The 26043-nt window shown below is 37.7% G+C and overlaps 1 protein-coding gene across 1 annotated transcript in view; it reads left to right on the top strand.

Annotated features, from left to right (window-relative positions):
* The first annotated feature begins 60 nt into the window (after window positions 1-60).
* The window catches only part of anapc1 (anaphase promoting complex subunit 1), a 38334-nt gene continuing 12351 nt past the window's right edge, over window positions 61-26043 (top strand). Inside the window, exons 1-43 of the mRNA XM_087803311.1 lie at window positions 61-206; window positions 1639-1878; window positions 2031-2195; window positions 2562-2604; window positions 2686-2783; window positions 2882-2964; window positions 3035-3108; window positions 3673-3818; window positions 3884-4041; window positions 4110-4223; window positions 4773-4991; window positions 5079-5174; window positions 6014-6104; window positions 6268-6333; window positions 6410-6538; window positions 6723-6863; window positions 7378-7438; window positions 8450-8505; window positions 9121-9252; window positions 9326-9400; window positions 10409-10531; window positions 11329-11501; window positions 13412-13503; window positions 15035-15183; window positions 15421-15499; window positions 16092-16128; window positions 16225-16298; window positions 16848-17026; window positions 17346-17432; window positions 17585-17724; window positions 17812-17930; window positions 18233-18363; window positions 18502-18642; window positions 19595-19747; window positions 19835-19916; window positions 19996-20087; window positions 20541-20675; window positions 20785-20867; window positions 21927-22005; window positions 22104-22178; window positions 22614-22666; window positions 22737-22881; window positions 23973-24169. Coding sequence (XP_087659437.1) covers window positions 1663-1878; window positions 2031-2195; window positions 2562-2604; window positions 2686-2783; window positions 2882-2964; window positions 3035-3108; window positions 3673-3818; window positions 3884-4041; window positions 4110-4223; window positions 4773-4991; window positions 5079-5174; window positions 6014-6104; window positions 6268-6333; window positions 6410-6538; window positions 6723-6863; window positions 7378-7438; window positions 8450-8505; window positions 9121-9252; window positions 9326-9400; window positions 10409-10531; window positions 11329-11501; window positions 13412-13503; window positions 15035-15183; window positions 15421-15499; window positions 16092-16128; window positions 16225-16298; window positions 16848-17026; window positions 17346-17432; window positions 17585-17724; window positions 17812-17930; window positions 18233-18363; window positions 18502-18642; window positions 19595-19747; window positions 19835-19916; window positions 19996-20087; window positions 20541-20675; window positions 20785-20867; window positions 21927-22005; window positions 22104-22178; window positions 22614-22666; window positions 22737-22881; window positions 23973-24169 — 4781 coding nt within the window. The 5' untranslated portion in view covers window positions 61-206; window positions 1639-1662. The remainder of the gene's footprint in view (window positions 207-1638; window positions 1879-2030; window positions 2196-2561; window positions 2605-2685; window positions 2784-2881; window positions 2965-3034; window positions 3109-3672; window positions 3819-3883; window positions 4042-4109; window positions 4224-4772; window positions 4992-5078; window positions 5175-6013; window positions 6105-6267; window positions 6334-6409; window positions 6539-6722; window positions 6864-7377; window positions 7439-8449; window positions 8506-9120; window positions 9253-9325; window positions 9401-10408; window positions 10532-11328; window positions 11502-13411; window positions 13504-15034; window positions 15184-15420; window positions 15500-16091; window positions 16129-16224; window positions 16299-16847; window positions 17027-17345; window positions 17433-17584; window positions 17725-17811; window positions 17931-18232; window positions 18364-18501; window positions 18643-19594; window positions 19748-19834; window positions 19917-19995; window positions 20088-20540; window positions 20676-20784; window positions 20868-21926; window positions 22006-22103; window positions 22179-22613; window positions 22667-22736; window positions 22882-23972; window positions 24170-26043) is intronic.

The raw sequence follows: 26043 nt of genomic DNA, 5'->3' as shown, positions 1-26043 counted from the left end.
ACGTGGGTCGGCGCTGATTGGCTGACCTGCGCCGGAACCGGAGGTTCGTCCCAGCGACTGTGTCCGCGGTCATTTGAAACAGCGTTGATGCCAAGTTCCCTAAAAGCGACGGTTTTCACAAACGTGGAAGTTTTAACAACCGACCCACTGAGCCTGGTGACCCACAAGGACTCCGCGACACGAGCCAGACCATTCCTTACTATCAGGTGAGTGTGTTTGCTAACACCTGCTGCTAACTCCAGCTAACAGGCTAACTAGCGCTCCAGCTGCTAGTTTGGATCTTTGACACTAAGTTAAGAAGGTAGTTTAGTATTATTTACTAGTGCAGTGTGTGTACACATGTGTGTTTCTACTGTTGAAAATAGTCAGTGTGTAGCTGCCAGTTGTCAGGTTGTATTGTGAAGCGACATGTTGACATCTCTGGGTTTGTTGACAAACATCTTTGACTTCTTACTTACTATTGACGTGAAATAATGAATCAATGCATCTGATTTTATTTTTTAAATCCCCAGTTCAATCGTCAGTTGACAGCTGTGATTTTCGTACAATCATACAAAGACATTCCTTTTTAAAAGCATATGGCAGCCTTTCTAAAACTTGTACTAAATCTTCCTCTTATTCAAAAGTAGCTTTTCATTTACATCATTGTTGTTTCTTATAGTGTTTTCAAACATATTTATCAGAATCAGAAACTTTAATTGTCAGTGTTATAAGCACAACATATCGTTTTTTTTGTGAAAGAATAAAATGCTTTTAGTGATATTATTATTAGTCTTAGTTTTTTTAATCGGATTATTCATTTTGTGGTCAATATAAAAGTTGTAACTACTATTACTACTGTTGTCATTATTATGTTTGTCATTATTATTGTTTTGGTGGTTTATTTGTTTAATCGCGTCACAACAATAAAAGCATATTAATATAAACAATTTCCCGAAGGAGACCTCCAGAGGTATCAATAAAGTTTCATCTATCTATCTATAATTTGACAACTTTTTCTTTCACTACCTTGCACAGTTAAGGTGCATCTATGTAAAAAATAATCTTGTGTCCTGATCAATGAGACAATAGAGACCTGGACTAGTGCAATAACAGGAAAAAAAGTAATAAAAAAGAAAAAAAGGAAGCAAAAAAACCCTATATATTTCCTCAGAGAATAAAAGTATGGCTCTAGAACAGGGAATGCAATTCCTATTTGGATTTCTAGATGATTTAGAGTTTCTTTACCAGGAGAAGGAGCTCTTCCTTTTGTTATTGAGCTGAAAAATTGTGAAAAATAAAAAATATTGTCTAAATATTACTTGAAAATAAAAGAGACGTATTAATTTTCTTAAAAGTTGTAAGAGAATAAGCAATAATGCACCTTAAAAAGTAGAATTCTCCATTTTCAAAATTTCGTCAAATATATATTTCCAACCTTAACTTACAATATTCATTTTTTTCCTACTGGTTTATTGTCGTTGACTGGGGAAGAATGAAGTTAAGACCAATGAGCACGTTTATTCACATTGGTGAGGAATTAGTTGAGTCGTAGAGGTGCGGGCTGAAGCCGTTTAGAAATGTACTAGTCATCAGTTTTTTCATGTTTATGTTAAAAAAAAACAACATGTTCTTCAATATCTTTCCTTTAACCTCTAGAAATAATGCTGATAACTGGGACTCATGTCGGACGTCGTGTATGAAGACAGAGCCACGATGATTGCCGCAGGGGAGTTGCAGTCGTTTGTCCCGTTTGGCCGCGAGCATTGCAGGAACCATCCCAACGCCTTCAACCTGCAGCTCAGAGAGCTCCAGCCGGCCTCTGAACTCTGGTCTTCGGACGGTGCTGCCGGCCTCGTGGGGTCTTTGCAAGAGGTCAGCCTGCAAGAGAGAGACAAGGTGAGTAGAGGATGGAAAGAAAAATAAATAATAAATACAAATATCAGGGAAGCTACTTACATAGAAAACATAAATAAAACATTCTCTTTGTAGGAAAACGATCAACTATATTAGTTGTTTGAATCCACTTTTATCCTGGTTCTCATCGACAGGAGTCCTGGCAACTGAGGAAGGGTCATGTCGGAGCAGGGGAGGAGGATGTGGAGTTTGAGGAAGAGCTCTATACAGCAGGAAACATGGTCGTGTGGAGTCACGGCAGCCGAACTCACGCCTCCAATGTATACAAGGCTTTTACAGTGGACAGTCCGGTCCAGCAGGTCAGTCACAGAATTCTATTCCTCTCTGAAATTCATGAATGATTGCTTTGTTAATTAATGAAAATGCCTATCTGTAAGAAGAAAATGTATACAATATCAATTCCCTTGTAATTTTCACATAAAAATACATTTTTTATGTTTACATTTAAAGTTAAATGAATGATAATATCAATCAACAAATGATCTATTTTTAATACAATGACCCCTTGAGAAGTGACATAACTATGTGTTTTATAATATATATATTTTTTTAAATTCCCATATATCCATAAGTACAGTTTTGCCGTACCAATATTTCTGCAAAAAACATGGTTTTCTTTAATTTTAAATAAAATAATTCCTCTTCTTGTGGTTCTGTATTTGCAGGCCTTATGGTGTGACTTTGCTGTTTCAGACAATAAGAGAGCAGGTATGATTTTAAAGATATGATTTTAAATTATTAAATGAATCTTTGCTCGTCCGACCTGAACATCAGATCGATTCTCAACAGATGATGAGGTGGAACACACCGTTTGTATCGTCCAATGCTGTTGCATCAATGTTCACACAATTGCGGGGAAAGATTTTATCTCCCCACTGCCTTTCCAAGTAAGTAAACAAACTATTTTCCTACTTTTACATGACTTTCATTTATAGTCATGTGGTTCTGCTGTTGTAACCAAACCTTTGCTGCCTATTCCTTCCAGGTCTTAAATGTCTGGGCCACCAAGTTTGGACTTTTGTTGGAGCGAAAAACAACCGCAGCTGATGCTCAACACTGTCCACCAGGGTAGGCACCAAAACAGAAAACCAAAATAAAAAATACAAAAACTAATTCACGACTAAATATCTCTTTACAGCGAATCATTGCCCACAGTGTTCAGCATGTTACATCCCATAGATGAGATCGCTCCAGTCGTGTACAAACCAACAGGTGACGTGCTTTCCTTCTATTTCTCACCTTACGTGCTGGAGATAAGATGAAGATTAGCACAATGCGAATGCCAAATCAATACTTTCTAAATATAAAACTCGTTGTGAGAGATCAGCAGGTACTTGGAGTTTAGCCGCTGCCGCTTAATAAACTAAATTAAAAGAACAATTGTGGGAAAGCTCTACTTCAAACAAAGAAACTGTTAACTTAACTTACCACATAAACTCATGTTGGACAAATGGCTCATATATTTGAATTTCTGTTCAGTGAACAAAACAACAACAACAACAATAATTATAATAAAAATTAGCTTTTATTTTCACTCTGCCTCTCTGTATTTTTTTATATATACTTATTTGTTCAGGCTTTTCCTTGATTTTCTGGAACTCCTGTGTTGTTCTCAGTATTATCTTGATCTTTAAAGTATGTACTTTTTTGAATATTGTTTTGATTGTTTAAGCGCTTTGTGACCCTGGTCTGGAAAAGCGCTATATAAATAAATATTACTTACTTACTTACTTACTTACTATTTGTTGCTGCATTTGTATTTGTTTTATATCTCAGGTCAGATTGATGGATCTCGTGTGGACTATGTGTCTGACTCCACAATGAGGATTGTGTTCAGCTGCTCAGAACCTTCTATCATCATATCCTATGATACTGTACAAGGAACACACTCCGTCTGGACCCTGCGCAAAGTCACGCATGAAGTAAGTCACTAAAAAAAAACAACTTCCTCTTAAAGTGTCTTTATAATGGTCTTCTCTTATGCCAGGAGCGATCCACGGTGCTGCGATGTCCAACGGATCCTGCGAGCTCCACCTTGAGTCTGATGGCGTCGGGAGTTTTGACGTCGCACCTGCGTAACATCCTGCGCCTCGACTCCCCCGGCGGTGGTCGGTTGTCAGGAAACGGCCCGAGCGCTGGATCAGGGTGAGACTCGTGCTGAACCGACAAAGCTTCCGTTAGTTGGTCTGACGTTCCTTCTTCTTTCGTCGCAGCTCTCCCATGCACTTCAGCTCTCTGCACAACCACCCAGCCAGGAACATCACATCTTCACCCAGCTTGCACTCGCGTGTTCATTCCCCAAGTATATCCAATATGGCTGCCCTCAGGTGAGTTTGTAATAGGACATTTGATGACGGTAGTTTTTGTAAATATACATAATCGGAATTATTCGGATTATTTTCAAGTTATTCCAGAATACTAATATAGTGGAATCATTTTATACTGTATTTGATTCCTCTGTTTTATTTCTTGCCTCTCGCATTCCATTTTGTAAGGAAACATTTTTGTTGTGTATATATAATAGTTTTTATAAGATACAAAACCACATAAAAGCTGAAAAAAAGCTGAAAAAGCTTGTAAGGCTAAAAGAAAAAAAGGATAAAAAAGTGGAAGAACTCGTCAACCTATAATAGACTGTACCTTGCCTAATATTTGATCTAAAGAGCTCACATTTACCATCAAACCTCCCTTGGAATGAGATGAAGAGCTCTTATAATAAGGCAGTTTTCGGACAAAAATGACTGCTAGAGGTTAACCATTATATATATATATATATATATATATATATATAGATGAATAAATGCTACATGAAGATTTGTAATGTACAGATTTGATTGCATCCGTGACGATCTGATTCTATCTGAACTCTCTTTCAGCCGCGCTCACTCTCCAGGCCTGGCAACTCCCTCCTTGTCCGGCGTGGCTCGTTTTAACACGTCCTTCAACAGTCCATCCACCAGGGGACACCCCGGCTTTCTGACCTCCCCAAACAGCACCGCCAACGAGACTCTGCTGCAGCCGGAAATGGAGCCAATCATACCCGACCTTTGCATGGAGCAGCTGTGGAGCGAGACGGCATCGACTGGTGGTCATAGGCAAGATAGCAAAATTGTGTATTTTCCAACACTCGTGCTTATATTTCAGCATTTGAAATCATTTTGAATGTTGATCTGCCTTGTCAGGGAAATGAGCAGCCAAGCATCCAAAGTGTTTCTCACGTCTGACCTCTGTGAAAATCGCTACCTCTGCTTCCTTGTGGAATCTCACCAACAACTCAGGTACAACTCAAAGGAATGGAAGAGGAAGTCAATGTCAAAAGCCAGCGTTTAGTGGTTTTCTTTCTTTATATGTAAAAAAACAAACCCTGTTGTATTGATTTTTCTTGGCAAATAAAAAAAGCAAAAAAACGGTAAAAGAAAAGGTTTGGCACTGGTTTGGATGAAGCCTTAATACCAGACCAAACCGACAAAGGAAAACTAGACTTGTTAAGTTTGTGATTACGAAGCGTTACTTATCAGGTTGCATTAAAAAAAATATATATATGATCTCTTTCCCTCTTTTGTGATTATAACTCTCTTCATTTAGGTTAGGTCAGGTAGAACTTTATTGATCCCTCAGGAGCAGATTCTCCTTCGGGAATTTGTTTTTTTCCAAATTATCCACAGCAAATTCAGCATATTTTTTCATAAAAAATAATCAAAATAAAATAAGAACAAGAACAAAGGGAAATAAAGAGAAATAAAGAGAAAAGAATAAAAAGAAACTCTAATTTAATAAAAATTAGTAAATTAATAATAATTTAGTAAAAAGATTTACTCTAATAATTTAATCTTAAATGCCTCTTTAGATGAATAACCAAATATTTTCCTGCGGTTATGTAAAGAAATTCTACCCTAGACCATAATTATATATATATTCTAGCGAGAGGATTGTTTTCTTTGACGAGCATAAATGGATCAAAGTTGCCATATGTTTGGTAATTACCTGCAATTAACGAGGTTTATGGAGAAAATGACATCATGACGATTATTCAATTTGTGCAGCGACAGAGTCGAGGAGCCACTCGAGTTTAAATGCATTTACTCTCGAGTCTTCATTCATGTTATTGTTTCCACAGATGTGTGAAGTTTATGGAGAGCAATAATGCGTCTCAACTTATCTTCGTCTCCGTCACAACTATTCCTGCAAAAGATGCAGAGCCACTGCAGGTAAACGATTATTACACAAGTAACATCTGTTGTGCTATGATATTTATTTGATATACAATATTTGATTGTATTTCTATTGTTCCGTCATCATTCATAATATTTCATCATAATTCTATATAAAAAGTCATTAAATTCTATATCTTCATATCTTTTATTCCCACAGACCATAGACGCCATGCTGGTTCTTGAAGCCTGTGGGAGTCTGGTGCTCTACACAGGAGTCACCAGAGTGAGCGCACACACATCTGGAAGTTCTTTTCTTCTTTGTTTTATAGTCATTAAGATATTTCCGTCTCTTGTTGCAGGTCAGTAAAGTGTTTGTACCTGGTCTCACCCTCAGCCTGACCAATCCTCCCACTCAGCTCAGTACGCCAATGGAGAACTTTAGCACTCCTGCTAATGCTGGGAGGAGGCATCTCCATAGATTAGATGAGGTAATGATGTAAAGTATCACGTGATGATTCCTGCAGCGATACATGTGATGATGACTTTAATCCTGGTGTAGTACATTTAAACCTGTAAATGGGAATATTCAGAAAATAACTTTCTTGAAACGACTGCATTCCTTGTACTTGTTGTGCTTCTTTATTACGTTGACTCCAAACATCTTCTCCTCAGACTGCGATGCCTTCTCCTGTGTTGGAGCAAAGAGGTTCCAACTTGAAACACGAAAGTTCCTTTTTGGAAGATTATACTTTCCAGCAGCCTACGAACTACATCCGTGCTTTAAAAGACCCTGTGTGCAACAGAGTCACTCTGGTAGGTTCGCATCTAAACTAGTAGGTTCTCAATTTCTGCTTCATAGCAATCTTTAACTTTGAAACACAACCCTGTATACTAAGATAGGCCTGATTTCCTATTTAGGAAGCCCAATTTTGTTATAAATTGTTTTTCAAATCTCAAAGTTATATCAAATCTGAAAGTAAGATTGTTGAGCAAATTTGGTATAATTATATAAATGTTGCCTCAGCAACTGAGGAAGATGCAGCACCTTGACCTGCAGGTACCTATCGGCTGCTTCAAGAGACCCACAAGCCAAAAATGCCTGATGGGCGTCTTTCTTCAATTTGATGTCACCCGTCACCGTTGGTTCTGGGATGACAGCCACACCAGGCACCGTTCGCTTTACGGGGACAGCTCTAATTAGCTGCCTCGATCATTTAGGCACCGATCATGACCCATTTGGACCTGGAACATGGTATAAGTTCTCCTGGAGGCGGGAAAAAAATGCCCAAAAAAGTAAAATCACTTTCACTGTTTGTATCTTCTGAAGGAACTAAGCAGTGGCACTTTGCTGAGGATGACTGTTCCACAGATCGCTACTTCAGAGTTGGGTAAGAGAAACGCAAACCGGTGACACACTTTGAACTGAACATGAATTATATATTATTTCTACAATCTTTGCCGTTAATATATGGAATATTGGAGGAGAAAGAATTTCTTTGGAATGAGTACAAATTTCCTATTTGGACACATTTACTCAGAGGAGCGCACCACTTTGGTCAAGTATAAAAATTTGAAAAACCTTAAAATAATAATAAATTATAAAAATAACTTTTTCTTGTAGTTAATGTTAGAGTTTTCTCCAAGGCATTTATACACAAACCCAATAACCACACTTCTCATTCATGAATGATACGCCCCTCCCCCTGATAACCCCCTGAGTCTATACACTTCAATCAGCATCTTTGTAGCTATAAATAAATACCTGCTGAAAGTCCTGTAACTGCATCAAATGTCGATTTTTAGGTTGAACAGATGAATAATTCTGAACTTATGAAAAGTGGAAATGGATGCATGACTCATGTAGAAGAAAGTATATATTCACACGGGAGACAAATAATGTGGGAAACTCTTAATTAGTGAATTATCTCACAAACTCGAACCTGATTTAACGACGTATTGACTTGTACTTGCATTTATAGATAATCTCTTCTACTTTTTTTGGTCTTTCTTTCCGTCATTAACCCATGTTGTTGGTAATTAGTCTTGCAGACAAGGTGAACCCCCTAATTAAATGGCATTCATCTATCTCTTCTCTGACCTTTCCCAATGTGGATGTCCAATTAACAAACTGTAGCTCGGCTGGATCTCATTGGTCAGAGGTGCTGATGGACACAGTGCTATTAATTACCGTTGTTGAGACGCGTTTTTCCAATTTCCGGAGGTTTCCTGTTTCTGTGTGAAGGGGATTTGAAAAAGGGGAATGATTAATGTCTTATTAATATAATTACATTCTTCATGTTTTGACTAAAATCTGTAACTGATTAAACTCATTGTTGGCAGTTAATATTCATTGTAATGTGAATATTTGTTGATATGTTTTCTTTCTTTCTCCTAAACAGTCAAAAAATGCCTTCAAGCGATTCGTTTCATTCTGCCGAAGGATTCGGCAATGAAGGTACGCTGAGTGTTTTTCAATTTAATTTGAATAAACTCCAATTGTAAATCTTTTATTATTAATTAAACACTTCTCTCTCTACACAACAAGCTACAGTAGAAGTGAAATAAAACCCATGTGATTTTTAAATAGCATTTTATTGGTTGGATTTATGATCATACTCTTGCAAGTTCAAGTTTTTTCCCCCGAGAGCAACAATCAATAATCATTTCTGTAACCAAAGTGATCGATTTATTTATTTCACTCCGTCCAAACCGATGTAAGGTGTAAGATTTGTCATTTTTCCTATAAAATAAACCCATATACTTGTAAAATAACGATTATAAATTAACGATTTGACGACTAATCGAAGTCTGGAATGCAAAATAATCTTCCCAAACATCGTATATGAAAGTTCAGCAGCGCCAGATAAAGTGAAATCCATTTGTTTCTGGCTCCACAGAGCAGTTTAACTGCTTTAAAAAACCATTAAACACCATTTAAAGAATTGATTGTGCAAGTCATGACGTTTGAAATTGAAACCAATCATTACAGAATATGTGAAAATAAGTTAAAACGTGAAAATCTTGCTTTCACGAGATGTAACAAACGTTGTCCAACATTCTAACCATGCAGGTTCTGGTGAAGTGGTACAATGTCTACCACGCTCTGGGCGGAACCAGCGCTCACGCCGAGTGGAACCTGTTTGTCACCTGCTTCATGTCGCTTATGGGATACAACACAGAACGTCTGACTTGGACACGGAATGTGAGATTATTTTCTTCTCCATTTGGAGCAACTGTGATTTATGTTTCCTTAACTTATCTGCTCTTCTTTTCAGCTGCACTTTGAAGTGCCTTTATCTCCTGTCATCGCAGCCAAGAAGGCGCGTCCGTCTGACGGAGGCTCTGACGAGGTGAGTCTTGGTTTAGACTCACGTTTTTAATAATGACTCGAATCTTTACATTATTATAAATGAAAATAGTTTATTAAACATATTTATTTATTTTAAACTTTGATTTATTGTTGTTTTTTCTGTAATGTTTGGATTGTCTGGGTTAGTCAAGCGTCAAAATACAAAGTTAAATAAAAATAAATACAAAAAAACATACTTGAGGTTTTTTGAGGTAAATGGTTTTAAAGGTAAAAAAACAAACAGATTTAAATAAAAGTTTTTAACGGCTTGCAGAAATTATATTCAACTATTACGAGAAAACTTCGCAAAGGTCTACAAATGTTCTTTTAAAATTAAACTACTCTTGCCAGTGCTTTTAAACTAAATGACCAAAATACCATTTTTTTCTTACAGTCTAACTGAGGAATAGTTGGCAGAAAATGAACACATTCACATTTAATGTTTGTTGATGCTGATGGTTTAGAGGAACATTACTTGTACTAGTTCAATTCCATTCTTCAAGAAGAAATAATTTGGCAACAGATGTGTTAAATCAGCACAAACAATCAGTCAATCAGTTTAATTAATACAACATGGGGTACATTTTTCTTAACCTATTAACCGATTTTTCATCTGATTTGCTTTAGTGAAACAAATCAGATAGAGACAAATAGAGGTTGATTCAGTGAAGATGAACAAATGATTATAAAAACCAAGTTAATAAATGTCACTTTTGTAATAATTTAAATGCGAATAAATGGTATTTTGAAACATTACATTAAATATTTCTCTATAAGAAGAATTATACAATTTTGCTAAACTACAACTAACTAGAACATAATTCTGTCCCTTTATTTTTTTTTAACATCACTGTCAAAATCCGTCAGATGTCAATTAACTCAAGGCTCATTAGACTTCAGTAATGAAGTGAGTCAGATTTAACAAGAGCAAGTTTTTTTGTTCCGATGACTGATTTAACCGTTTGTATGATTAAGCAGGTCCTTTTAAATTTCTGTTATGTTGTTCCAGGACTGGGAATACCTGCTGGCGTCTCACTACCACCACCAAATGGAATCCCTGCCTTTTCACAAACCAATGGACACGAGTTGCAGCAACATCACGGACACCACTGACCCCGAGATGATGTCGACCGTATGCGTTTCTCTCAGAACTCCATGCAAGACGAGTAGACTCGGTGTTTCTCCTGCGCTCAGTAGCAGGGATTGTATTACCGTCGGCAAATTCACGAGAAAGTCGCGATTTAAACAAAAAATATTACTTTTAGAATAACAATTATAATACTTGGTTATGAAATTTCCGTTTTAATAATTAGCTTATACTTTATTTATTGTTACTTGTATGTTTCAAGATAATATGCTGTGGATTATGTCGGACCCAACATTGGTCAAATTTCAATTTGTAAGTAAGTAATTGTTATTTATATAGCGCTTTTCCAGACCAGGGTCACAAAGTTCTTAAACAATCAAAACAATACTCAATAAAGTTTATACTTTAAAGGTCAAGATAAAACTGATAACACAACAGGAGTTCGAGAAAATCAAGGAAAACGTCTTAAGATGTTTCTTGAAGGAGTCAGTAGATCCATCAAGCGCAAAGAGAGAGAAGATGGTTCCAAAGCTTAGGAGCAACAGCCTGGAAGGATTTCTCTCCTCTGGTCCTGAACCGTGTGCGTGGAACCATCAGTAGATTCTGATCCACAGACCTCAGAGCCCGAGCTGGGGTGTAAGTCTTGATCAGATCAGTGGTGTAATGTAGAAAGTTGTAGCTTGTCAGTATTGGTTCCAAGAATAAGTGCAAAGACAAAAGGAACGTATGATGAAGCCTGAACTCTAACCAAAGCGATCTCCATGGATGTAGCTCAAGGATTTCATGTTTTCTCGATCACCATCGACGAACGATGCATTCAAAGTTTCTCTTCTCGTTTCCAGGCGTCTCCTCCTCCTCCACATTCATCCCTGAAGCTGGACACTTCAGCCCCTCTCTTCCCACATATTCCTGCTCTTTTCTACGTTCTTCACCTGCTCTACCAGGAGCTCCAGCTGAATGAGCTGCTGCGAGGAAGAGCTTCGTCTCTGGTCTGCCTGCTGCAGCAGCTTGCAAGGTAAACGGGAATATATTTATTTATTTATTAGTCTTATGTCACACAGAGACCTCCTGGTTTGATTAAGAATAAATGTAAATAGACACTAAATACTGATGACATTTTCACTTAACTAGCGCTTTTCAAGGGAGATGATTGCATTTTGTAACACAACATAACTACACCGTATTGTTTTATAGTACTCTTTGCAATCACATAGGCTACAACAAGAGTAACTATTAAAGCACTCAGAGAGTGCAGACCTCTGCCAAGAAGCCAAATATTATGTTGAGAAGGTGATTAGAAAGCAAGTTTATTGCCTTCTAGGGTTGTGAGAAAGAATTAATAAACGTTTACTATATTTTCCCCTGATACTGTATTGATATTCAAGGAACTGAATCAATATTTAAAATGTACATTTTATCTTAAACATCTTGTGGGCTGTAAAATAATATGCTTATCATAGTTATTTCATGGTTTATATTGTAATAAAGTCTGTATAAGATAAGATTAATTTTATTTCCATTTACAATTTACATGCAACTATTCACAGCATTTGAGCAACATGAGCAACATGAAATCGTATGACTGAGGACGAGAGGATACAGTGATTCCAGCAGTTTTTAAAAGCTGAAGTTTGGACATATTTTGGTTTGAAAACAAATGAAAGAAGTTACGACTTTGTCAAGAGTCATGTGGTCTGTAAATACTACAACACCAGAGTCACGTACTGGACAATACTACACATATACACTTGTTACTACACTATCACAACACCAGAGTCAAGTACTGGACAATACTACACATATATACTTGTTACTACACTATCACAACACCAGAGTCAAGTACTCCACAATACTACACATATATACATGTTACTACACTATCACAACACCAGAGTCAAGTACTCCACAATACTACACATATATACATGTTACTACACTATCACAACACCAGAGTCAAGTACTCCACAATACTACACATATATCCTTTTTCTTGTTCCTACAGTCTCACGATATATTGTATCATTGCTCCTGTATCGTGATACGCCTTGCCGATTTATTGCCCTTATTGTTAGTTGCCAGGATTGTGGATTGTTATCAGTTTTATCTTGACCTTTAAAGTATATACTTTATTGAATATTGTTTTGATTGTAAAAGCGCCTTGTGACCCTGGTCTGGAAAAGCACTATATAAATAAAAATGACTTACTTACTTACTTACTATAATCTGCCACGGTGTCTGACCAATCTTTCAAAAATGTATTTGATTTAACTCCAGATCACTTCTAAAATATTATCATGTTTAATCATAATTTACCTTTATCAATGTTTCCCAAATGCTATATGGGAATTCATTCTTAAATAGATCATTATATCAACACATGAACGCTGACAACAAAGATGACCTTATCTTCATTGTCAACAACAACACATTTTATTTAGACATTTGTTTTGATCCATGAAGGCGATTTTCATCTATTCATTTCTGAGACACACACTTTAAATTCAACCAGCTCCTTCCTAAAATGAGAAAATTCACACAAACACACACACAATGATACGTGCACTAATTTGCAACACAATTATGGAATCAATTATCGTCGCGGAGTAACAAACATGCAAACGTTTTGGTTATGATGACTCTGTTATACAATGGAAATATCTTGATAATCAAGTTGTTAATGAATTTTAAAATGTCTACACTACACAACATAGGTGTGTTGAGTGAAAAAGTTGTGTTGTTTTTATGCTTTTTAAAATGAAAACCTATCTAAGGATTTAAAGAAAAAAAACGTCTTAAACCACTTTAATCAGCCTTTTTTTTTGTTGCTTTTTCAAGAACATTTTTCCACCCTCATCACAACAAAATGATCTTGCACTGCTGCCTCATCTATTCCACTGCAATCTTTATGTCTTGTTGTGTTTGCAGGGATCTACATTTGGAACAGTATGTGGACATGTACTGGAGAGATTATCCATCATTAATCACTGGCTTGACTGAGAGCTGCATCATAGACCAGGGTAAGACCATTAAATGTTCTAATAAGGCTATCCAACCAGGAAATTGACCAGACATGTTGTATAAATGGGGTCAAATGGGCTGACGCTGTTTAGGAAACGGGGAAAATGGTTCTCTGCGTTCTTTCATAAATATGTGCACAGTTTGCTCAAATAACATGTTATTAAAAAAGTATCTATAAACAATGTTTTTTTTACCCTGTTTTCCTTTTTTCATTTCGGAAGTCTGTAATGTATTTTAAGTGGTTGGTGTTTTAGCAGTCGAATACAACTAAAATGTTTTTACCTGGAACAGCTGGAGGGTTATGAAAGCGTAGCATCCTTTCTGGCAAATGTTGACATGGTGACTTTTGCATTTTGTCATTCGCCTCAGAACGAGTCACTCTATTCAATCCTCAGAAAATGTTTGGGTTGCGCAGCTCACTCAGGATGTCATGTCTATATAGTCCGTTTGTAAGTATGTAAGTAAGTAAGTAATATTTATTTATATAGCGCTTTTCCAGACCAGGGTCACAAAGCGCTTAAACAATCAAAACAATACTCAAAAAAGTATATACTTTAAAGATCAAGATAATACTGAGAACAACACAGGAGTTCCAGAAAATCAAGGAAAAGCCTGAACAAATAGAAACGTCTTAAGATGTTTCTTAAAGGAGTCAGTAGATCCATCAAGCGCAAAGAGAGAGAGAAGATCGTTCCAAAGCTTAGGAGCAACAGCCTGAAAAGATTTCTCTCCTCTGGTCCTGAGCCGTGTGCGTGGAACCATAAGTAGATTCTGATCCACAGACCTCAGAGCCCGAGCTGGGGTGTAAGGCTGGATCAGATCAGTGATGTAAGGAGGAGCCTGACAATGAATAGATCTGAAAGTAAGAACCAGAATTTTAAAGTTGATCCTGAAAGAAACTGGAAGCCAGTGAAGAGATTTAAGGACCGGAGAAATGTGAGTTCTTCTACTTGAGCGGCTCAGAATTCTGGCTGCAGAGTTTTGTATCAACTGCAGGCGAGACAGCTCCCTCTTGTCATGAAAACAAACTGTTACAATAGTCCAGACGAGAAGAAACAAACGCATGGATTATAAGATCCAGATCATGTTCCGACAACATTTTCCTAAGTTTAGAGATTTTTCTCAGTTGAAGGAAACAGTTTCTGGTCAGTTTTCTGCAGTGTTGAACTAGAGACATGTTTGTGTCTCTTCAAATGATGTCAAGAGATCCCTGGAGACATTAAAACCAAACCCAAGCTGTTTTTTTACAATATTGGTCAAAAGTCTTGCATCAGATTAAAGAACCTTGTTATAACAAAAGGTTATGAATGTTGTTTCAACAAACAACTTATGAATGAGTAAAATAGCTGTTCAATATTTTTAATGTTCTCTTTGGTCAGTGGGAAGAAAAACAAAACGGAATAACAAATTGTAACAACGACTGGATGAGAACATTTCCACAGATTGGGTTTTGGTGATCATTATAATTGTCTGTAAAAACTTTGGGATCAGTCAACCATCATCATGTTTTCTTATTCTCTACGTCCTCAGCTCTGATCGTCCAAATGCAACACCCGTCGTTCCTGCGAACGGAGCCTCCTTGTGTGTTCAGTTGGCTCAGTCGATGCCTTCGAGGGGAAGAAAACACACCTTTTCCTTATCTGCCTGGCATCTGTCTACGAACCAGGCTCCTTGTTCTCGTATGTACAGATCTGCAACGGAGAAGAGAACTCAGATGCATTTTACTTATTCATTGTTTTGATCATATCTCAGATTTATTGCATATAGTGACGAGACAAGTTAAAGACACAAAGTTAAATCTAAAAATCAATGATTCTCTGGTTAACATCAGATAATGATACAAAGCCAACAAGACCACAATTTTTAGATGTTATATGAATGATAAATACACATAATTTTTTTTTTTTTTTTTCCAGAGTTATGCTCTGTACATCAGCGGTGATAAAAATGCAACTTCGTCAAATGTGAACAAGCACCTGACCAGGCTTTCTGCAGGTTTGTAGTCTCTCTTCATTATCTTACACTCCGTTCTTACTTTATCGTACTTGTTGATCGACAATTGTGGATTAGTTTTCGTGAGCTTTTATCGATTTCAAGTCTTTGTCAGAGCCCAGTCCCAAAGCTCTGGCTTCAGAAAAAGAAAGGGAAGTGACGTAGATTTAGTCGTCAGTTGTTGCCATTCATCTTCGCCATGACATCACGTACAACAGAAGTCGCTGCAGGTGATTAAACAGTCCCAAGTCGCAGGATTGATCAATGAATTGCTGTCTGGACCACCCCCATTCTTTCTATCCCCGCGTCTGCATCTTTCTACAGCAAAACCAAACAAGGGCTGTCCTCGCACATCACCACAGTCCTCCACACGCTATAGACAAAATGTCAGCCTCACTCCACTTGTCAATTTTTTTCTGCGATTTCTGTGTCACATTAAGCCTGTTACACTCGAGAGACACACTTGTTTCCAAGAGCTGTTTGAATCCAATAAGCAGGAGAGGAAGATACACATACCTGGCAAATTAACAAACCTGTTGACCTCGTTGAGCTCCTGCCTCTCAACACCATCTTTTTTCTGTTCTCTCTCTTTTAGGTCAAAAGTCAAGTGGCAGTGAGAAGCACTACAGGAGGTACTTCAACACTTGACAAGAACCATTATACAATCTCAGAGTTAGTATATGCATAAAAGTGATTTAAACTTAAATGTTTTGCGCATTTTGTTTCAGAGAAAACGGCTTGAATGAAAAATTCTCAATAAAGACTCTGGCAGAGCAGCTTGTTGTCTGGCTGACCTCAGAAGGTAGAGTTTATTTTACTTTTGTCAAGGTTTGCTACATAGTAATTACAACAAATACATTAGTTGTTACAAATGGATTCATAATGTGTTTGTTGTCATAGTGATGTATGACTAGCACTAGTTTTCTTCTGACCACATTTATCTGAGATATTTATTTTTGTTGCATCATTTCTTGATTGTCCAGAAAGAATTATTTTGTTTTTAGAGTTGTGGTTAATATTTAGAGACATTGTTTGTTTTATGTTTATAAGTATTTTGGTACTCAACAACAAATGGTTATGTATCAAGTATTAATACGTAACCATGTATGAGCCTTATCAAACGTAATCACAGTATTAAATGATGTAAAAAAAACAGTTTATAAAAGAAAGATTCCTCAAAATCTGAAAATATAGCGGCCTTAGAAAAATTTTATCTAAATTGAAACCTTTAAGAAAGTTAGATACGTTTAGTGATGATTTGTATTGAGTATTGATAACTGGCGATTTCTCTTCAAGCCATGTGCTTATTTGTAATTTCAATACCTAACTTTACTTCTGTTTGCTGCTGAAGGCTTCACCCTGAAGGACATCGAGTCTGCACCATTTGGTGTCGCCCTGCCTATCAGAGAGGCCATCTACCGCTGCCGAGAGCAGCCTTGCTCCGATTGGTCTGAGGAGGTCTGCTTGTTGATTGGACGGCAGGATCTGACCAGACAAGCACACAAAATGACACTGGCAAGAAGCAGAGCTGTGAGTGTGAATACATTAAACTCCTATTGTGTTGCCTAAACCTCCCGTGGGATCCATTTTTTTTTGTCTTTTCCACCTTTTAATTTGGTTCTCCAGTTCTCTGGTAAGAGGTCATTCCGCGGTCGTGCACTTTAGCACATCAATAAATTGTTGAGATTGTTGTTGAGAACGTCGAAACCGTTGTCTTGTAGTTTCCTCCATTGTTGACAATTCATTCCCTCTTTGTAATAGTGACGGAACATTTGCTTCAAACTCTGAAGGATTCATTTGGTCATGAAATACATGATGACTGTCGAGATTTTTGTTTTTGTTTTTCCAGTCTGTTGGTTCAGGGTTGTCGCTGGAGCCCCCGGGAACTACTGAGGCAGATGACGAGGAGGATGGGATGTCTGACATAATCCAAGAGGTTCCTAGATGATTTATTTTTTACTTGAGGCACATATTCCAGATGTTTATGTCATTAAGAGATTTATTCATAACATTTTCTTATTGATGCAGTATTTTTTCGATTGTAAATCGTGGGTCGCTTACTAAAGCTCATTTCTCACTCGTCACCAGGTTACAGGATTGATCTGGAGTCAAGATCTGAGGGTCCAGGAGGTGCGCAGGCTCCTGCAGAGTTCCAGACCGGTTCGAGTCAGTGTCGTCCAGCTTCCTGAAGTCTCCGACCACGAGTACATTGAAGAGAAAGAGAACAAGTACGGGTCATATGTGTTTTGGACATACAAATGTTAACTAACGCGTTAACTAACCCTTCAACAACTCTTTGTATTCTCCTTCTGCAGACTTCTTCAGCTGTGCCAAAGGACGATGGCACTTCCTGTGGGCAGAGGTCTCTTCACTCTCTTTTCTTATCATCCGGTACCAACTGAACCATTACCTGTGCCCAAACTCAACCTGACGGGTAATAATGATCTTGTTAACCACTGGATTAATATTAATATCTTTTATTTTGAAAATTTAAATTTTAAATCTAACAAACTTTCAACCCTTGTTGCAAATGTGTTTGTGGTATCCCTTGCGTTGTCTCTGGGTCAAGGTGAACGACCTCCCGGCCTCCATAAATACATATGCAGTAGTGGAGGTCGGAGGTCGTTTGCCTTTGACCCAGAGACAACACAAGGGTTAAAATGTGCTCATCAAACTTAATTTTAAGTGATAAATGTCACGTTATCATTTTGTATTTGAGCTGTGTTTTCATTACAGGGCGTGCTCCACCCAGGAACACCATGGTGGACCTGAACAGTGGGAACATTGACGTTCCACCGAACATGACCAGCTGGCCCAGCTTTCATAACGGTGTTGCGGCCGGACTGAAGATCGCCCCGGCTTCACAGGTTAGGTCAAGAAGTGACTGCATAACAAACACAGACACAGACAACAGATTAAACATTTATGTTGGTTAATGAAAAATCAAGTCTTCTCGGTTTCAACATGTTATAAATATTGAAGAAGATATATTTACTCCTAAATAGGTGGACTCTGCATGGATTGCCTACAATAAGCCAAAAAGTCTGGAGCTAGCGAACGAGTACGCAGGGTTCCTGATGGCGCTCGGTCTGAACGGACACTTGACCAAACTGGCGACGCTCAACATTCACGACTACCTCAATAAGGTTTGTTCATTACTGTTATTTATTTCTAGACCAAGGTTTATCACAAAATATGAGTTGCTAGTAAAATCTTGTACTCTTGTAAGACGAGTTTACAGATATTTTTTAAATGCAATGGCACTTCATCTACATCATAGTCTTTTCTCTTGGTTCTTTGGCACTTTTCAATGAAATGCCTTTTAATATTGATCACACGGTTTCATTGTTAAATGCTTGATTCATTTTAAAGATGCAAAAGGCTTCAAGAGAAACCCTGGAAAGGTTTAAATGCATAAACGACCAGCATCAACCCACACAGTGTAAGCGTGGGAGGAAAACGAGCTTAAAAAGTTACGCTGCTTAAACCATTATCGTTTCTTCACACTTATGCAAATACACCTACACACAAACATCTCTTAAAATGACTGTCAATTGGATTTTAGTCACATATTAGTCAGAGAACTTGTAAAGCTTCTCGGGTAACAACAGAAACAAAAACACCTACTGCTCAACAGAGCGACTCAATTAAGGAGTTCACTTTAATTTCCTGCTTTTCTTTTAGTCGTTACTGATCCATGGTTCAGCCCAGGTTAGACACACATCTTTCTTTAGGTTTGTCTTATAAGTTATTAAACAATTGTGTCGTATAAAGTATGATTTCAAGTGGAAGTTTTTGATTTACGATAAAAACAAACTTTTCCATCAACAAATAAACTCAACAGCCTTTAAACATAACACTAAAGACATGTGGAAATTTTGGAGAAATGAGTTGTTCCATCACATCTAAAGTGAATTGTTTATGAATCAAATGTCTTAAATTCAAGAGCCGACCATCGGGTGTCTAATCGAAACTGTCAGTCATGCGTTCCGACAAATGTGGGAGTGACAGGTGTTGGCGGAGTCTACTGTGTTTTGAAATTATGATGAGAACTCACAAAACATCTCCCTGTGCTTTTCATGTCGTTTGAACTGACAGAATCACGAGATGACCAGCATTGGCTTGCTGCTGGGTGTGTCTGCGGCCAGACTGGGCACCATGGACATGTCAATCACCCGCCTGCTGAGCATTCACATCCCTGCTCTTCTACCTCCGACTTCCACTGAGTTGGATGTGCCTCACAATGTTCAGGTGAGAATAATTTGACACAAGGGTTTGACGCAAGTTTGTGTTTCTTTAAAAAAAAATGACCATAACTTCTCTTGTGTTTTTTGGCAGATTGCTGCAGTCATGGGCATCGGGCTGGTCTATCAGGGGACTGGACATCGACACAATGCGGAGGTTCTGCTCTCGGAAATCGGTGCGTGTTCAGGAACGCATGAACGTGAAGTGGATCCTAAATGGTGATTCTGCATTCATGAACTGAGAAAGTATTTCAGGTCGACCTCCAGGTCCTGAGATGGAATGTTGCACCGACAGAGAATCCTACTCGCTCGCGGCCGGACTCGCTCTGGGCATGGTCTGCCTGGGAGTAAGTAGCACTAATACTTTTACCTGACAAAATTAGAAAACTACTCTCTTTTTCTGCCAATTTTTCTTCATTTGTGACTTGACGATTTTCATGAGTGCTTGTGCATAAGTGCGTTGCTTGTACATCAACAAACAAGTCATTTAAAAACGTCAACCCACATTTAATTAGTGTGCAGGCGTACAACAAAACAAGTGGAGTTAATGCTGGTAAAATCTTATGATGAACAGCTTCAAAAATATACATATATTTTTTATCATTTTAACTTCTTCTTAAAAAAGCACAAAAACATATTCAATAGATAAAATGGTAAATATATTAATATTGTTTAAAGTTTAGTTATTCTTTCTCTCTAGTGGTCTCCCAACTGTCCCTTTATGTTACCACTAATATTGTCTTGTTGTTTTTCACCTATTTCATCATTTTAACTACTAATTGCATCTCGTGTTCAACCAGCACGGCAGCAACTTGATCGGAATGACGGACCTGAACGTTCCTGAGCAGTTGTACCAGTACATGGTGGGAGGTCACCGCCGAGCCCAGGCCGGAGCCAACCGAGAGAGACACAAGTCCCCGAGTTACCAGATTAAGGTCGGTCTTCAAAAGTCATTGCTCTTATTTGATAGAAATTATTGAGCAAGTTGTTATCCAGAAGTATTATCACTAAAGTGCTTTTGATCTGTTCCACATCATCGTCCAGGAAGGAGACACCATCAACGTGGACGTTACGTGTCCAGGAGCGACTCTCGCACTCGCCATGATCTACCTCAAGACCAACAACAAGTCAGTCGATATTTTGATTCCTCAACTCCTTATATTCTCATGATCAAGTGAACCATAATATCCTGATTGATGCCATAATTCATCCACATTCTACTGTTTTTAATGGTTTCTATAATTGAGTTGCAGTGAATTATTCTTGCATTATATCAAACGTCAGAAACATATCGGGGAAACCACAGGAAAACAATAAAGTAAAGGAATACTTGTACATTTTATGCACATCTTCCAAAGTATAGAATACACGTATATACTCAACATCTATATACATGTAGTTGCTTTTTAAACAAAGGTAATTTTCTTGTGCACATGTTTATGATTTAGTAATTACAACACTTTTGCCAGTCCATTCTTTAACTGTACCAGATTGTGTTTTTCGGGATGTCTTATTTAGATTCTGCCAAAATATTTTTTTAACCAATATTTATGTTCTTTACATATAATATTTTAATATATAATAATGGCTATTTGTATAGTGCCTTTCTAAACCAGGGTCACAAAGTGCTTTGACAGTCATGCATTCCCCCATTCACACACACATACTGATGGGAGTAGGCTGCAACGCATGATGCAATTAGAGTAAAGTGTCTTGCTCAGGGACACAATGCCACAAACTGGTCTGGAGCTGGGATTGAACTCGCAACCTCTCAGACCGCAAGCAACCACTCTACCATCCGAAGCTATGACAACCCCATTATGCCCAGATACAGCCCAGAACTTAAATGTGGAATAAAATGCGTCAGAATTATTTTGTACACATTCTGTCAATATTTTTACGATTTACAAAAATGTATTTCAATTGATATCTGAAGGCAAATTATGATCCTTCGCAGCCTCTGTAACTATTTACACATGATCAGTGATTCATGCTGATGTAACTTTTAGAAATGGCAACAGAAGTTTGATAAATGAAGCCTGTTGAGTCATTTGCTGTTATAACTATTGAGTTTTTGATGTTGTCAAGAGGTTCCTGTTGTGCGTCTACCACACGTAGTGCAGACACCTCTGGTGCTGAAGGAGAGCATTAACACCCCCTTGTCTCCTCTGGGTTTTGTACACTAGGTCCATAGCTGATTGGCTGAAGCCTCCAGACACTTGGTTCCTGCTAGATTTCATCAAGCCAGAGTTTCTCCTCCTCAGGGTTGGTGTTCACACTCTTCATTTCACCCGCATCAGCAGATTCTGCTCGTCTCTAATCACTGCTTCTTCTACTCGTTTTGACACCCTTGCACCCTCCAGACCCTCGCCAGGTGCATCATCATGTGGGACGAGATCCTCCCGAGTACTGAGTGGGTTAAAAGTAATATACCCAAGGTAAGAAAAGACACTCTTTGGTAATGATTGACACCTCGATCACTCTGATTGGGGGAAATACATAGTTGCCTTGACCCAAAAAAAAAGAAATTAAAATCTTGTCCCTTCGTTCAAATTGTATTTTTGTAGCATTTGGGCTCAATTTCATTTTCAACATTTCAAATATTCTTTCAGATAGATTTTGGTTATATATCATGTTTTGCTTTCTATTATTCTTTGGTACAGACCTCCGTAAATCATGAAAAAGAAGCTTTCATTTACATCTTGAGCTTCAGGGTAGAATTTTTAATTCCACTTATAAGAGTTCAGATAAATTCTCTTGCCTGTAAAACTTCAATCTTGTCTTCGTATCTTAAGCAAGGGTCGTAACGTCTCATGGGATTTCTTCTGCTCTTTCACTTTTCATGTGAGTGAATGTTTCTGTTCCTCTTACAGATCATGAGAGCGACCTTCGACTCTTCGGAGGACATAAATATTGAGACCATGGCGTAAGTATTTGGGTTGAATTCATCCAAGACGAGCTGTTATGACATCTTTACTTCCTCTCTTCCCACCTAGACAAGCACAAGACTATATAACGGCCGGGGCTTGTTTGGCTTTGGGTTTACGCTTTGCTGGGTCAGCAAATTTAGAGGCCTTCAACTGCCTCTACGAGTTTGCCAAAACTCTGAAAATTATGACCTTCTCTGGAACTGCTGCGGTGGTAAGTTGTTGAGCTTGATAACACAACAATAAATGAAACAATATGAAAGTATATTTAGGTCTCTAATGGTCGCTTTAAATTTAAACAATCATGACTCGCTAAGTACTCTCTAGCTGTTTTTATAAGTAAGTAAGTAAGTCATTTTTATTTATATAGCGCTTTTTGAGACCAGTGTCACAAAGCGCTTAAACAATCAAAACAATATTCAATAAAGTATATATTTTAAAGGTCAAGATAAAACTGATAACACAACAGGAGTTCCAGAAAATCAAGGAAAAGCCTGAACAAATAAAAACATCTTAAGATGTTTCTTAAAGGAGTCAGTAGATCCATCAAGCGTAAAGAGAGAGGAAGATCGTTCCAACAGTCGTTATAACTGTAATATTACTACTTAACTTCATTTGAGTGACACGTGTGGAGTCTTCTCCACATGACCACAGAACTTAAGACTTAAGAATGCTTGAAGCTTGTGCTCACCACTAGAATAAAAGTGTTCGAAAAAGTTGAGAACACAGAATTTATTTCAGAAGATTTCAGTTAAACTATTCCCACAGTAGGGGGAGCCAGGAACACATTTTGAAAACTACCAATTGGGCCTTTAAATCTGACATTCAGATGTTCATATATTAAAGAAAAGTAAATCTATTTGGTTCATAACTGACATTAACTCATTTCGTTTCATTTAAAGGCTTTATTTGTTTGGACTCGTTAAGTCAATAATTAAGAGCTATTGCAGACACAGAGGCTGTTAGTCCACAGCTTCCACCTGAAGAAGACCTTTTCAAACTGTGGAAGAAAAACAATTCTCAACAAGTAATGAGTTGGGATCAAAACAAGGAGTTCTCATTGTGTATTGTCATGGAACATCATAACCCATTTGTTTGAAAGTTCTATAGAATCTATAGTTGTCACAACCTGTTAAGCAGCAAACAGTTGTTTTTCTAACGCTGGTGATGCAGTGCAAGTTATCGCGTTCTACTAGAACGTTGGTGTATAACACAATCTCACTATATTTTATGATTAACTCAGACTTTGGTGCTTAAATTCTTTGTTTTTCTCCGTCTCCTCCACATGTTCGATGGCTACTGAAGCAGACGGGTTATTACAACCTTCAGACCAGCTTGTCCATGATCCTCCTGGCCATGTCCATGGTGATGTCTGGCACCGGCAACCTGGAGGTCCTGCAGCTGTGTCGCTTCTTCCACAAGCGCACAGGTGGAGAGATGAACTACGGCTTTCACATGGCCCACCACATGGCGCTCGGCCTGCTGTTCCTTGGAGGTGGGAGGTGAGTCTCTGCGCTGCTGTTTGTTTGTTTTACACATTTTCAGTTCGCCATTCACTGGGTTTTGTTGGTCTGAGTCCCTTCTGAATTGTGTTGTGGGTGGAGGTAACAAAAGCCTTCATTGTACAAGTATGTTTAGCTGATAATGCGTCAAGTCTCAAGTGTAGGACTGTTGACTGTTTTCACTTTCAACTGCTTTCATTTATCGCAGCAATTGAAAACTATAATCAAATGTCAGCACCAGGACAAGAGTGAACGATCATGCTTCAAAAATACACACTATGCTTGGAGTCTAGTTTAAAGTTTTTGCACCACAACTAAATAATGTAGCGCATTTTAATGTCTACAAGGTTTAGTTTTATGAATAATTTATTCCAACATACAGCAGCTACTTTGTCATCATTATGAGGGAATTGACCTTAAAGGTTCAACTGAATGTTCTTGTTTCCTATTTTGTTAAACACTTGCAGGATTATATGAAAACGTATTAAAATCCTCACCTTCTGACGATCTCTGAGGCTCTGACCATGCAATAAAAATTCCGCCTTCTTCAAAATGAATCCTTTGAATCAGTCCTCAATCTCCCAGCCAGAGGTTGGAACCAGTCGTGAGGGATTTTATTCTAAAAAAGATTTTCTCCTCAGTCATATAAACCTGTGACTCTTTTCTTTTTGGCTTTTTCATCCGAGTGTCGACGATGCCGACATGCAAAGAAAGTTGGGAAACTCTGCGGTAGATGGCAAAGCGAGAATTTCTATTTTAACTCGCGTTGTCTTTTGAAAGCTTCTAGTTATCACTGGGTCAGCTGCCAAATGAAGAAGGGAACATTGATTTCATTTGAAAAAAACAACAAAATAGATTATATACTTCCTTTATAAATGGTTTTCTTCTTACATGGCCTTTTCTGAAATCATATTTATTTCCCTTATTTCAGGTTTTTGTTTTTCTACATGTATTATAGCTTCATATATAACGTTATTTGATAACGACATGACAATACAATAAATTGTTTTCATAAAGCTATGCATTAATAAACAAACGTGTGCTTTGTTTCTTTTACATAATGCATGTTGTTCTTTCAAAAAGGCAAATTCATTTTTTATCAGGCCACTGACCTTCTCTAAATTCCACAGACACACAGGCTCCGGTTATTTATTAAATGTAAAAACGTCCACATATGTAATCAGATCAACCTTTTGAGTTTTACTTTGATCATGTTTCACTTCAAACTAACGGCCTGTGAAACACGGGAGCTTCGGCCTAAATGTCAGCGAAAGAATAGGTGTTGCTATGGGTTTCAGAGCAAGTTGAAGTCAAATACATTGTCCTTCTTTTTAAAATGTTTATTCTTTGTCTCTTTCTGACATTAATTTGGCTCCTGATTTTCTGATTTCTTTTTCATTAAAGTCACTTCAAATGTTCTCTTTAGATTTTCAACGGGAATATTCTCTTTATATTCTCACCTTCATTTGTTTTCACCTTCAGTATGTTGTGTTGATCTCTGAGAAAAAAATACCCTCATTATCAACTAAAGTCAATTATTTTCCAATTAATGTTTCAAGCAAAAAAATATTCACAAAATATTTAAACAGCTTTGTTTCTCCCGAGGTGTTTGCTTTGTTGACTGAATCCATCCATAGCGTTAGCGACACGTTAGCATCCGAACTTCAGATAGAAAAAGTAAAAAGTAATTATATAAATGTGTTGTTTTACTCTGCTTAACTAGTTTGTTTATTTTAAAGTAAAGTTCACTTAAATCCCAGGGGTATGTCGTCCTTTTCCATAACAAAACCCATGTCCCGCAGGAAAAATCAGTAGAAAATAATCCATAGGATCGGTAAGAAATGCCTTGGAGTAGCTTTGACATGATGCATACG

This window comes from Callionymus lyra, chromosome 11 (assembly GCF_982586985.1).
Source record: "Callionymus lyra chromosome 11, fCalLyr1.hap1.1, whole genome shotgun sequence".
NCBI lineage: Eukaryota > Metazoa > Chordata > Actinopteri > Syngnathiformes > Callionymidae > Callionymus > Callionymus lyra.
This window is presented reverse-complemented; position numbering and strand designations above follow the sequence as displayed.